The sequence below is a fragment of the Otolemur garnettii genome, unplaced genomic scaffold (genome assembly GCF_000181295.1).
Source record: "Otolemur garnettii isolate 467f Iridium unplaced genomic scaffold, OtoGar3 scaffold00060, whole genome shotgun sequence".
NCBI lineage: Eukaryota > Metazoa > Chordata > Mammalia > Primates > Galagidae > Otolemur > Otolemur garnettii.
Window position 1 is genome coordinate 9,636,787 of NW_003852455.1, and position 13,972 is coordinate 9,650,758.

The 13,972-nt window shown below is 42.5% G+C and overlaps 1 protein-coding gene across 11 annotated transcripts in view; it reads right to left on the minus strand.

The window, feature by feature from the left end:
* The window catches only part of ST6GAL1 (ST6 beta-galactoside alpha-2,6-sialyltransferase 1), a 118,430-nt gene that overhangs the window by 15,753 nt on the left and 88,705 nt on the right, over nucleotides 1-13,972 (minus strand). For 10 of the 11 annotated variants that reach the window (XR_002774102.1, XM_023514866.1, XM_023514868.1 and 7 more), the window contains one exon: nucleotides 9,714-9,811. Coding sequence is in view for 10 of the 11 variants with exons in the window: in XM_023514866.1 (XP_023370634.1) it covers nucleotides 9,714-9,811 (98 nt within the window). In the remaining variant the exon portion in view is untranslated. Of the gene's footprint in view, nucleotides 1-7,688; nucleotides 8,931-9,713; nucleotides 9,812-13,972 lie in introns of those variants that run through there. The other variant, XM_023514867.1, reaches the window with a different exon arrangement.

Below are 13,972 nucleotides of genomic sequence, written 5' to 3' on the forward strand. Positions count from 1 at the left end.
GGGGTATTGCTTCATTGAGTCTTGTCTGGAGTTCCTGACCCAGAGAGATCCTCCCTTCTCAGCCTCCCAGAGTGCCCTGAGCCACCTAACCTAGCTGAGTGTTGCTGTTTTAAAAATTGTTTAAAGTGCTGTTTTAAAAATTGTTTAAAGTAACCTTTCCAGTTATAAAGTAACAAATGCTCACTGAAGAAAGTTAGAAAATATAGGAATAGAACACAGACACACACAAATAAGATAGGAAGGCCTTTAGACTTTACACATATTTAATAAATAACCACTACCTCTCACATTAACCTGAAATTTAAAAAAATAACAAAATAAATGGCCACCACTATTTTGGAGTGGTTAGGATAAGCCCCATTAAGTAGTCTGGGACCCTCCTGGGAGAAATGCAGTCAGCACACCCTATCACTAGACACAGGAAGCACGTCTTCCCTCCCCAGCTAGAACAAAGACTTCCAAGGAAGCCAGAGGCTCTTCTCGTCCCTTCGTCTCCTCTCTCAGGCCCCCTGAGTATAGTAGGTGCTCAGCTGAGTCTCACAGAAACCTTCTTACACTTCCAGTCAAAACTGGATTTATTTAAAGACACTCATTTAACTATGTCATTTTCCTACTGAATATCATAACAATACCTAGCACAGGGATGTCTGCTGACCAGAGACCTCGTGGTATGACACCATTCTCTATAAAAAGCCACCTTCTCAATTAGAAGAGTGCTTTTTTGTTTCTATGGCTTCATCACAGCCCAGATGCCCATAAGGCAGTCCTGTGCCACCTGGTGGAGGGGATGGAACTGAACATACATGGGTCCAGATGTCCCCAGAAGAGTGTCACTGTCACAAGGATCCCTCTGTCTAGGAGGAGACTGAGCTGCTCAAAGGCAGAACCCTTCCAAAGCAACAACGATGTCCTCAGGTGACTTCTGGGTGGCAGGTGCTCTCAGTGGGCAATGGCAAGAGCTGAGTTTGCTCATCCACAAAAAGAGACACACAGGCTGGGCGCAGTGGCTCACGCCTATAATCCCAGAACTTGGGAGGCGGAGGCAAGTGGATTGCCGGAGCTCACAGGTCTGAGACCAGCCTGACCCAGAGCAAGACCCTATCTCTAAAAAATAGCCAGGCATTGTGGAGGCGCCTGTAGTCCCAGCTACTTGGGAGGCAGAGGCAAGAGAATTGCTTAATCCTAGGAGTTTGAGGTTGCTGTGAGCTGTAATGCCACGCACTCTATTAAGACACACAACATGAACAGGATAACTGACCAGGACAAAAGGTCAAGAAAACAGACCATCGGCTTCCCAGGATATCAAGATAAGAAAGGGCAATGATAGAAAGGTGTCTCCATCACAGTCCATCGCCACAAGAAGCACTGCCACGATGGTGCCTGTGATTAGAGCATTAAAGGAATAGCCCAGATACTTAGTGCTGCTCATGGGAGGGGAGAAAGGAGGGTGGTTTGCCTGCGGAAGGGCAGGAAAGGCTTCTTAAGAGTGGCTAGTGTATCGCTTCTCAGACTTTTGGCTAAGACCAAGTGGAAAATGGACAGTGTAACCAGGGAAGTGGGCCACCCACCTGCCTCTCGCCCTGGCATGATGGTGCACAGAGATCTAGAAGTGTGAGAAAGAGCGTTTGTGCTTCAGTGGAAATCCAGGCATTTCACAGCCCCTTCCCCTCTGTTAGCTTCTGATTCTGTGGGAGCTGCTGAACAACTCTTTATAAATTGTAGGCAACTGATAGACGTGCTTACTCAATCTCTCCTCCCCCGTGCCTGTCTCGTGGGAAAACCAGTTTCATTCATTCACTCCAATTTTTTTTAATTTCAGAATTATATGAGGATACATACGCTTAGGTACATAGTTTGCTTTTAAGGTTAAAGTCCAGGTTATAGTTTGTCCTTCACCCGGGAAGTGTGTGACATACCTGTGTAAGGTACCTGTAGGGTGGGAATTTGCCCAGCCCCTCTCTCCATCCCCTCTACTTGAATTTAATGGAGTTTTTCTCTCATGTGAGCATGTGGTTATTAATCTGCTGGTTCCCGTGTAGTACTGAGTGCATGTGATGCTGGTTTTCTCATTCTTACGATAATTTACTTAAGAGAATGTTCTCCAAATCCATCCAGATTGTTACAAAAGATATGAAATCTCTATCTTTTATGGCTGAATAGTATTCCATGGTATACACATAACCACAGTCTATTAGTCCAGTCCCCTGGTTAAGGGCACCTGGGTTGTTTCCACACCTTTGCAGCTGTGCTCTGCTGCTATAAACAGCCAAATGCAAATGTCTTTGTGGTAAACCAGTTTCGTTCATTTACTCCAAATTTGTGTTGTTTTAAATTTTTCCTGTGAAACAGTTCTAACATCTGCTGGTTTCCCTCATATGAGCAAAACAAAACCTTTACCACACGTTTATTTTTATATCTGCATGAAAATTATGACCTTTTCTGAAAATTATCCTTTAACAGAAATCTTGCTTCTCTTCTGCTAGGCACCTCTCAAGTGGTCCCAGGCCAGCTTGCCTACCCTGCTGGGAGACAAGATGCCCATCTGCCTGGGATCTGGGAAGGTCCAGTCATTTCTAAACAGACAGAAGCAGGCCATCAAGAGTCAGCAGTGTCCATCGCTACCGTCACACAGCACCTGCCGCACACTGACCCCTGGTGAAACGCTGCACACATAGAAACTCCTTTGATCCTACAAAGACCCTACCTGGTAACAATTCTCTCTTTTTTTGTTAACTTCATTATGTTTTATTATCATCTCTGTTTTTCCCTATGGTGATAAGTATTTTCTGATAACACTTCCTATTTCTGTTCTACAAATAAGAGAACTGGGGCTCAGTCATTCGTGTAGAAAGAGCTAGAGGAGAAATTTCATCAAAGTCTCTTTGACTCTGATATTTTTCACTTTCAGGCAATCTTAGCTTTAAATCTTTGCAGGATCAGGATTGAGCTGCTTACAGTCAGGACAACTGAGACACCACACAGAGGTCCCCAAGGAGCAGGTGGGCTCCCCCATCCATGAGAATGTTCCAGTCTACTTCACATTTCCCCTCTCCTTACTGCTACTACTGACCTGCACGTCATACCACGCATGGGCCAAGCGGAGCTCAGCTTCACTCTAAATTCATTAAGTGGCCCAGCACGGCCTGGAAATCCTACTCCATTTCTCTGGTTTGCTAACTCTTCTATTCTCAACAACAATTTCAAATCGCTTTGCTCAAACTTCCTCTACAAAAACTTATTTCCTCCTCAACCTCCCTCAAACATGGCCTTGAATATTACTTTGCAGAGAGAACAGAAGCCCAATCACCCTCCTAACATGAACAGGGGTGTTGCCAGTGACACCCCTCCAGCCCTTCCTCCCTTCCCACCACCTCCTGCTGGAGTTAATCCTCCACTGGGCTTTGGATCCATCATCATTTTCTCAGAAATTACTTAATGTCTCCTCTTTTTAGCATATTCACTTTTTCCCGCTATCAATTGGCTTCTCAAAAGAGAATCTTTTTTAATTATGATAAAATACACCTAACATAAAATTGACCATTTTAGCCATTTTTAAGTATTCAGCTTAGTAGCGTCGAGTGCATTCACATTGTTGTGCAAACATCACCCCGTCCATTTCCAGCACTTTTTCATCCTCCCCAATTGAAACAACTAAAACACAGCGCACTTTACATAGTAATGCCCCATTCTTCCCCCCACCTCCCGGCCACAACAAACATCTGTCTACTATCTGTCTCTGTGAATGAGCATGCAAGGTACTTCACATAAGTGAAATCACAGTATTTATCCTTTGTGATTGAAATTTTTCCAATTTTTTTCATTGTGCATATATGCATATATCACAAAATTGACTATCTTCACAATCTTTAAGCACCCAGTTCAGTGGTATTGAATTATTCATATTGTTGTGCAATATGAATAATCATCTTTCTTCATAACTCCTCAATCTCACAAAACTGAAACTCTGTACTCAGAACATTAATTCTCCCTTCCCTCACCCCTCAGTTTCTGGAAACCAACATTCTACCATCTGTCCCTATGATTTTGGCTATTCTAAGTACCTCACATATGTGGAGTCACACAGTATTCATTGTTTTCATGCTTTATTTCACTATCCGTGTTACTGTGTACATCAGAACTTCTTTCCTTTTTAAGGTTGAATTATATTTCTTCATTTGCATATACCACATTTTGCTTAACCATTCATCCACTCATAGACACTTGGGTTACTTCCACATTTTATCTATTGCGAATAATGGAACTTTGAACATGGTGTATAAATCTCTCTCTCAAGACTCTGCTTTCAATTTTTTCAAGTCTATAGCAATAAGTAGAACTGCTTATAATTACATTTTTAATTTTTTGAGGCACCACCACAGTTTTCCACAGTGGCTGACCATTTTACATTTCCATCAATATTGCACAAGGGTTCTAATTGTTCCTAATAAGCCTTCCTTGTAAGTGTGATATAGTATTTGATTGTAGTTTCCAGTTGCATTTCCCTAATGATCAGTGTTATTGACCATCTTTCCATGTGCTTATAAGCCATTTGTATATTTCTTAGGCCATTTTTGAATAGAGTTGTTTGATTCTGTCATTGTTTTAGAAGTTCCCTACATATTCTGCATATTAATCCCTTATCAGATATGTGATCTGCAAATATTTTCTCCCATCATATAGACTGTCGTTTTATACTATTGTTTTTTGATACACAATTTTTTTTCTGAGACACAGTCCCACCCTATGCCCCTAGCAGAGTGCAATAGCAGCATAGCTCACTGCAACCTCAGACTCGGGCTGTGGGCATCCCCCTGCCTCAGCCTCCGGAAGCCACTGGGATTACAGGCACTCGCTGTGGCACCCGGCTGGGTTTTTCCATTTTTTTTAGGAGTTGGGGGTCTCATTCTTAGTCAGGCAAATCATTGCCAAATCAGAGTCATAAAGTTTTGCTGTTTTTTCCTAATAATTCTATAGTTTTTGATCTTCCATTTAGGTCATAGATCCATTTTTGAGTTAATTTTTGTATTTAGTGTTAGGTAAGTGTCCAACTTCATTCTTTTGCATGTGGATATCAAGGTTTCCCAGCACCACTTCTTGAAAAGACTATCTTTTCTTCCATTAACAGCCTTGATATGCTTCTCAAAAATCATCTGACCATACACTCAAGGGTTTATTCTGAACTTTATACTCTATTCCATTGGTCTATATGTCTGTCTTATGCCAGTACCACATGATTTTCATTACTACAGCTTTGTAGTAAGTTTTGAAATCAGCAAGTGAGGGTCTTTTAGCTTTATTCTTATTTTTCATGATTAGTTACTTGGGGTTCCTTAAGATTCCATATAAATTTTTATGCTTCTACATGAAACATCACTGAGATTGGGCTGCATTAAATCTGTATGCAATTATTTTGGGGTTGTACTGACATCTTAACAAAATTAAGTCTTCTAAATCACAAAGACTAATATTGTATAAGATACAATATAATCATATCTAATCCATATTGGATACCTTTCCATTTATGGCTTCTTTAATTTCTGTCAGAAATGTTTTATAGCTTTCATTGCACAAGTTTTTCACCTCCTCGGTTAAATCAATTCCTAAGTATTCTGTTTTTTTTAATACTATTATAAATGGAATTTATATAATCTTTTTTAGATTGTGCACTGACAGTGTATATAATGCAAAAAAAATTCAGCTGATTTTTGTAGTTTTTTTCCTGTATCTACATACATACTTATAATAAACTTAATTTATGGGGCAGCGCCTGTGGCTCAGTGAATAGGGCACCGGGCCCATATAGGGAGGGTGGCGGTTTCAAACCCGGCCCTGGCAAACCTACAACAAAAAATAGACAGACATTGTGGCAGGCGCCTGTAGTTCCAGCTACTCAGGAGGCTGGGGCAAGAGAATCACCTAAGCCCAAGAGCTGGAGGTTGTTGTGAGCTGTGACGCCATGGCATTCGACCAAGGGTGACAAAGTGAGACTCTGTCTCAAAAAAAAAAGTTTAATTTATAAACTAAGTACCATAAAACATTAACAATAATACTATAACAAAAAAATTATAATAATATGCAGTAAAAAAAATTATGTAAATGTTCTCTCTCTCACACACACTCTTTCTCTGTCTCTCTCTCTCTCAAAATGTCTTATTGAACTGTATTCACCCTTCTTGTAAAAGAAGGGATGGAGTGAACTGGCATGTAACTTCATCATGCTACCCAGAACAGCACACAATTTAAAACGCATGAAATGTTAATTTCCAGAATTTTTCATTTAAAAATCTTCAGACCATAATCGATCACTAGTATTAAACTACAGAAAGTGAAGCCACAAGAAAGGGGAGACGACTGTACTTCCAATCTCAGTGACTTCTGGCTGGTCAGCTATATAAGCCAGAAGTGAGCTGCACCCTTGCTCCCCCTTCACTTCTCACATCCAATCCACCATTAAATCCTGTTAACTGCATGTCCCAAGTAGCTCTCAAATCAATTCTTTCCTCATGTTCACCTTCACCGTCACCTGGTTCAAGCTATCAGCACTTCTAGCCCAGACTACTGAATGATCCTCCTAAATGTGCCTCTCCCTCTACGGCAGCCCCTGTGACCAGATGGAGCCAGTGATGTTTACAGTTGCAAATCCGACATGCCGTAAGAACAGAACTCCTTAGGGGACCTGCACGGCTTCCTTCTGCCTTTCAGCCTCATCTCTCACCACCGTCTCCACACATACCCACCACTTCCCCAGTCCTTCTCTGCTCCTGCATTCTGCTTAGACGACCCTACATATACTGTTGCCACTTCCTGAAAAGCTTTTATCTTTTATTTCCAGTTAATATGAGGGCATATGCAATTGGGTTACATTGTTTGCATTTTTAAGGTAAAGTCTAAGTTGTAGTTGTGTTTCTCACCAGGAAATGTGCCCTCCACCTACTCATCATTCCCCCTTGGAAGGAACAATGTGATGTCATCATGCCAATACCCCTCCCCTTCCCTCCTTGTGGGATTTAATTGAGTTTTTCTCTCATGGGAGCTGCTTCTTAAACTACAAGTTTCAAATTACTATTGAGTACACATGATGCTTGTTTTTCCATTCTTATGATACTTAGAAGAGTGTTCTCCAAATCCATCCAAGTTGTAACAAAGAATACACGATCTCATCTTTTTGCGTGTGTCTGAATAGTATTCCGTGGTGTACATATCCCACAGGTCACTAATCCATCCATATGTTGAAAAGTACTTACAGACTACAAATCTGACCAAGGGCTACAACAAGAATCTACAAAGAACTCAAGCAAATCAACAAAAAAAAGAGAGCAAACAACCCCATTAAAAGCTGGGCAAGAGACATGAACAGAAGAATCCTTTCTCATGAGGACAGCTGAATAGCCAACAAACTCATGAAAACTTTCCCTAATTATTAGAGACATGAAAATCAAACCCACTTTGAGATATTACCTGACCTCTGTGAGAACAGTCCACATAACAAGGTCCCAAATTAAAAGATGCTGGCCTGGGCACAGAGAGAAGGGAACTCTCCTGCACCATTGGTGGGGACTGCAAACTCATACAGCCTCTATGGAAAGAAGTACGGAGAGTCCTCAAAGAATTGAACATAGACCTTCCATTGAATCCCACGATCTCATTACTAGGTATCCACCCAAAAGATAAAAAATCATTTTGCCATAAGGACATATGCTCTGAATGTTCACAGCAGCCCAGTTTACACTGCAAAGACGTGGACACAATCCTGGAAAGCTCTATCCAATTTCTCATCTGCTTGGGAAAGCCTTCCTGACCTTTCTGAATAGCTGAAGTCTCCCTCTCAGGGGCTTTACTAGCACCTTGACCCTTTCTTCTGTAGTAACTTTATATTCTCTGTAAAACCATCTGACTGCATCATGAGAAGGAGACTGAGTGTGTGCTGCTCACCACGGCATCCTCCTTACTGGCTCCGTGTCTGTCCATTAGTAAGAGCAGTTGGTATTCACTGACATACAAAATACAGCCAGGTGCTGTATTTTGCACACATTTTTCTCATTTATACCTCACAACAACCCTGCAAAGAAAATCCTATTATTCCCTCCTCTGTCTAGATAAGTAACTTGAGATGATCATTTAGCTGGTAAGAGAAAGTGGTGGGTTTCAACCGCAGCAGGCCCACTATGTACTCACTACTACGCTCTGTTTAATACCAAACATATCTGTTGAATGAATTTGCTAGTTAAGGGTAAGTTCACATGTCTCCTGGATGTTTAGGTAGCATCTTACACAGAAGCAGTTAATGCTCCCTAAAACACTCTCTAGCTCCAGGATGACTGGCACATGAGAAGGGAAAGGCACCATGCCTGTCCTAGCCCCTCTGTCTGAATTTAGACTTGCCAGACTCTGAGCAGTCAAGAAGATCCGCCTCATCTCACTCTACAGGGCAATGTGATCCCTCCACACCGCCTCCTCCAACCTAGCCCAGGCTATTTGAACACTTCCCTGATGTCCTATGCACCTCTGTCTTACCAATTGCACTTTCTGGAGTGTATCCTTACTGCTGTTTCTCCAAATCCTGCCCTGCTTTCAAAGTCTAGCTCAAATGCCACTTGCTCCAGAGAATCTCTTGCTAATGAATCCATTTCTTTCAGCCCTCCCTCTTCTAGTAATAATAAAAGTAATATTAAAACCTAAAATACAAGGTTAACCAACAGACAGGCATTGGAAGCACCTGGACGCTACTGGAGGATGTTCCAGTGGTAGAAAGTGACTTTCTTAGAAAAACTCAAAAGGTTCTAGAGGAAAAACAAAAGACAAGACAGTGGCCACTTACAGAGAAGGTAAGTTCCTCAATTCCTCTCCCATTATGAAAGATTCTGAAAGCTGTGGGACTCAAATGGAAATCAGGCTCTGTAGGAAGCAGCCTCTGCCCAGCTGGTGAATTCCTGAAAGCCAGGAAATGAAGAAGGAGAACAGAGAAGTGGATCCCTGCCCGGGGAGAGGAGAGAGGCACATCCTACTGGAACAGTGCTGAGAGGGTGTTTCTAGGAGTCCTCGGAAAGTGTACAAAGACCAAACACAGACATAAAAACACCCAAGGCTCCTATGTTCACTCAGAAAAAGGCAAACGCCAGTGGTTGTGAGTGAGGTGAGTAGGGCTGCAACCCATCATACAATTGTTGATGCCCATAACACAGTTTTTTCTGCTATTTAAATCTATTAACAGAACTTTGTGGTAAGAATATTTCTAAATTTCCATTAGCACCGAGACACCAGCATGTGCTACCTAGAAATACTTTAGGAAACTAATTACCTAGGTGAATTTATGACATGATACAGGAATCCTAGTACTGTATTACACCTAATGACTTGGTACTGATGTCTCATAATACTTGTATAGCCTTTTACAGTTCATAAAGCACCCTCACATATCATTTCATTTACTTTTCACAATACTCCTCACTCTCCCTTAAATGTTCCCTACTCTACTGTCCCTCATACAACTCTCCAGAGATGAGCTGGCAGACACAGGACAGTAGGTGTCTAGCCATCACCAACTTGGATCATGGAATCACTGTCTTCTTCTCCAGTGAGGAAGCTGAGAATTAGGAAGGTCAAGGGACTTAAGGAGCTGGCAGCTTTGGTGTGGTACTTGGTAGATATATTCTGCTTTAGAGCCCACACCAGGGTCCTTCTCTCACTCCATATGTGCACAGAAGAAATTTTACCTGAGAATTCATCAGGCGAATGGTAGTTTTCGTGCCCACATCTTGTTGGAAGTTGGCTGTGGGTGCCCCATTAAACCTCAGGACTGCATCATGACTGTCTGTAAACCATAGAGAGACAGAAAAGAGGTGGTGAGCATTGGCAGCGTTAGCAATGCGCAGAAAGACAGAAGGGCCACAGGGCGAGAAGGCAGGAGGGGTGGGGCAGGGGGCACATGCTTCCCAACTTTTGTTCCATCATGATGTGCAGAAGGAAACCATAACATTTTTGTGGTGCTCAGGCAACGTGTATTAAGCAGAGATAACCGCCTGTCTGCTGGCTGCAGTAAGAACTAAACTAAATTCCATGTTTTTCCATTTTTTTAAGTAAAGATTTTGTCCAAAACAACATACCGAATCCAGTGGCGATCCAGCAGACCATGTCAAAAAACCCTAATTATTTCCTTTGCTCTAGCTCCTGCCTTTACAGCTATTTAGGCTGAGTTTGGAAGATTTGGAGATGGTTCTCTTCCCAGCATTGATCAATTGAATAGGGTAGAGAACTGATGACTCTTTTTTCCTCCAAGGTGCAAAACAAAGGAAAATGGAATCCGCATTCCATTTTCCATAATGTGGTCTTTATTTCCACCTGGATGCAAGTAGGGTGAAATCAAAAAAGGAATTCCCATGATGACTTATTAAAACCATCCGAACCCTGTGGGCCTCTGAGACCTCAGCCCAGCCTTACTTGATCAAGCAAGTTTAGGTTCACCCCTAAAATCTATAGCAGACTTGAGGATCAGCCCAGCCTTCTGTTGTTCTATTTACTTCCATGTGGGTTTATTTTGGGTCATTCTTTATCAAAACAGACAAGACTAGAGGAGAAAGGAGGACATTTGACTCAACAAAAGATCTGGAAAAATAATGTCCACAAAATTAAGGAATGAAAGCCACCTTCTTTATTTTAATTCCAATATATGGTACTAACTATCAGAAACCATTTATTCATAAAAGCAACAAAACCCTGTCCTCAATTCTAGGGCCAAATTTCATCAAAATAGTTTGAAAACTAAATAAAACACCCAGTTGGTACATCTTTACACAACTCAGATTTGCAACTAATGTTATCAGAATCAGGGACTGGCTTGAAAAGCAATAAGCAGTGATCATGTGAGAAGCACAGATGCACCAGAAACTACTCGGTCAACTTCCCCATTTCACAAATGAATAAACTACTGGACAGAGTCCCAGTAGAAGAGAGATGACACACACAGATGGAGTAATGGAGAATTAAGGACTCTTTACAAAGTTGTGGGTAGAGTTTGAGGAAATCAACACGAACAGGCTAACACCCAGGCATGCCTGCTGCAGGAAGACACTGCCACCCCAGGCCTGCCAGGCAGGCCCCAGGAGGGGAGAGCCTGAGCTGAGCAGGGCCACCTGTCATGAGAGGCAGCCTTCAGAAGAACACCGTGACTGCCAAGGTCCAGCTGCCAAGAAGGAAGCCTAGGGAATCAGTACTCCAGCCTCTCTCTCCTCCTTCCTCAGACCATAGGCCTGGGGGGAAAGGAGAGAGCAGGACCCAGGGACTAAAAGGGCTGCCTGACAGGGACTGAGAACATCAGACCAGGGAAAGGCACAGCCTGAGGTGACTCTGCAAGGGACACCCAGGAGAACAGATGCCCTGACTGTGGCATCTGTGTCTCCTCCTCAGCTTTGTCCAGTGCTTCTCCTGGACAGTCCCAAATAAAGGTCAGAGGGCAAAGTATACCAGCTGACACAGTCCAAAATTTCAATTTCTCAGGGAACAAAGCCAGGTAGAAAGGGTGGAGGATGAATCATTCAACAAGCTCTGATGGGGGACCTATTCCACGCCAGGCTCAGCTCTGGGGATTGGAGACAATGGTTATGACCAAGAAAGACCACATCCTCACCCTTGGGAGCTCACATTCTGCTGCAGAGAGACAGACAATGAATAAGTACAACAATTTATATATAAGATGATTTTAGGCAGACACAGTGACTCATGCCTGTAATCCCAGAGCTCTGGGAGGCCAAGACAGAATAATCACCTCAGGAGTTTGAGACCAGCCTGAGCAAGAGTGAGACTCTGCCTCTACTAAAAATAGAAAAATTAGCTGAGCATGGTGATGAGCGCCTATAGACCTGGCTACTCAAGAGTCTGGGGCAGGAGGATCATTTGATTCTAGGCATTTGATGTTGCTGTTAGCTACAATGATGCCACACTACATTCTAGACTGGGAGACAGAGTGACACTCTGTTTCCAAAAAGTAAATAAATAAGTGCAGATCTTGACTAATACTACTATGATACAAATAAACTGAATTGTACAACAGAGACACTGAGGCAATCAGACTCCTTTCAATAGAGTGACGATTAAAGGAATGTCTCAGAACAGAGATCCAAAGCCTGGCCAGGCATGGGAAGGGTCCAGAAAAACTGATTCCAGCCAGAGGACACTCAAGTGTCAAGACTCCAGTGAAGGCCAAGCACAGTGGCTTTTGCCTACAATCCCAGCAGTCTGGGAGCCTGAGGCAAGTAGATCCCTTGAACTCAGGAGTTCAAGACTAGCCTGAGCGAGAGCGAGATCCCATCTCTACACAAAAGAGAAAAACCGGCCGGGTGTTGTCGTGGGCACCTGTAGTCCCAGCTACTTGAGAGGCTGAAGCAAGAAGATTGCTTGAGCCCAAGAGTTTGAAGTTGCTGTAAGATATGATGATATAATAACATGGCACTCTACCAAGAATGACACGGGGAGACTCTCTATCTCAAAAAAAAAAAAAAAAAGACCCCAGTGAGGGTAAGGACTTGGCTGGAGACAAGCGAGTGAGGGGAAGGAAAGTCAGTGATGCTATTAAAGAGGTCGGCAGGAATCAGGTCATGCAGGACTAGGGAGGCCCAGGTATGAAGTTTGGATTTGATTCTAAGAGTTAAAAAAAAAAAAATCAAAGAAGAAAACCGTTTGAGGCAATGGATATCCTAACTACCCTGATTTGATCATTACATGTTGTATAAATGTATCAAAATGTCACATGTACCCCCAAAATATATACAACTATTTTGTATCGATTTTTTGAAAAGAGGAAAATTTTAAAGCAGGCCACTGACTTGGCCTCACTACAAAGGCGATAGGATCCTGTTTGGTGAACCACTCTTGCTAATTGAAGGCTGAAGAACTTTCATTTCAAACTCCAATAGGCTTCTAGGAAATCAACAAGAGAAACCCACAGCTACCAAGTCTTCATCAAACAAGACTGGTAAAAGGGAAGGTGGCAGAAAAGAGGGGCCACCACCTCTCTCTGACTTAGAATCAAAGCTTGGGAAAAGATGCAAATTAAAAAAGGAAGTATAACACATCACTATATACAGATGACATAATTGCATGCCTACAAAATTCAACAGAATCAGCTCAAGTTAGTAAATTCATAAACACATCAAAATCCTTTTCCTCCAACAATAGTAACTCTAAACGGGTAGAAATTATGAAGAAAGAAATTTTATCACAATTTATCACTAAATATACGTATGTTTTCAAATTAGCTCATTGAGTCATATAACCAGTTATGGATGACTACAGTCTGATTCTGGTTGGAGAAAATAGATAGTCTATAGATCAGGGCTAGAAAACTATGGCCTTCAGGCCAAATCTCGGGTACCCCTTGTTTATATAAATAAAGTTCTATGGACCCACGGGTAGCTGTAGCTGGGACTACAGGTGTCCACCACAACACCCAGCTGGTTTTTCTCTTTTGTGTAGAGATGGGATCTCGCTCTCGCCCAGCCTAGTCTTGAACTCCTGAGCGCAAGAGATCTACTGGCCTCGGGCTCCCAGACTGTTGGGATTGTAGGCAAAAGCCACTGTGCTTGGTCTTCACTGGAGTCTTGACACTTGAGTGTCCTCTGGCTGGAATGAGTTTCCCTGGATGATTTATTTTTCCCTGGCTGATCATTTACTGCTGGTGATGGTTGTTTTTATACTATAACAGCAGAGTCAAATAGTTGTGACAGATACCGTATGGCCTTCAAAACCTAAAATATTTACTATCCAGCCCTTTAAAGACAAGTTTGCTGACCTCTGGTGTAACTGATCATGTTCTCTAAACTATTCGATGCAAGGGAGTCTTCTCTGTCCTCATTCTGCTCCAAACCTGTCCCAGCTCTGCAGACTCTGATGTCAACAGCTACCATCCCACAAACTCCATCCCTCTTTGCCTTCCATCATATGGTAATCACCTGGTCCTCCACCCCTTCTGTAGTCCTTA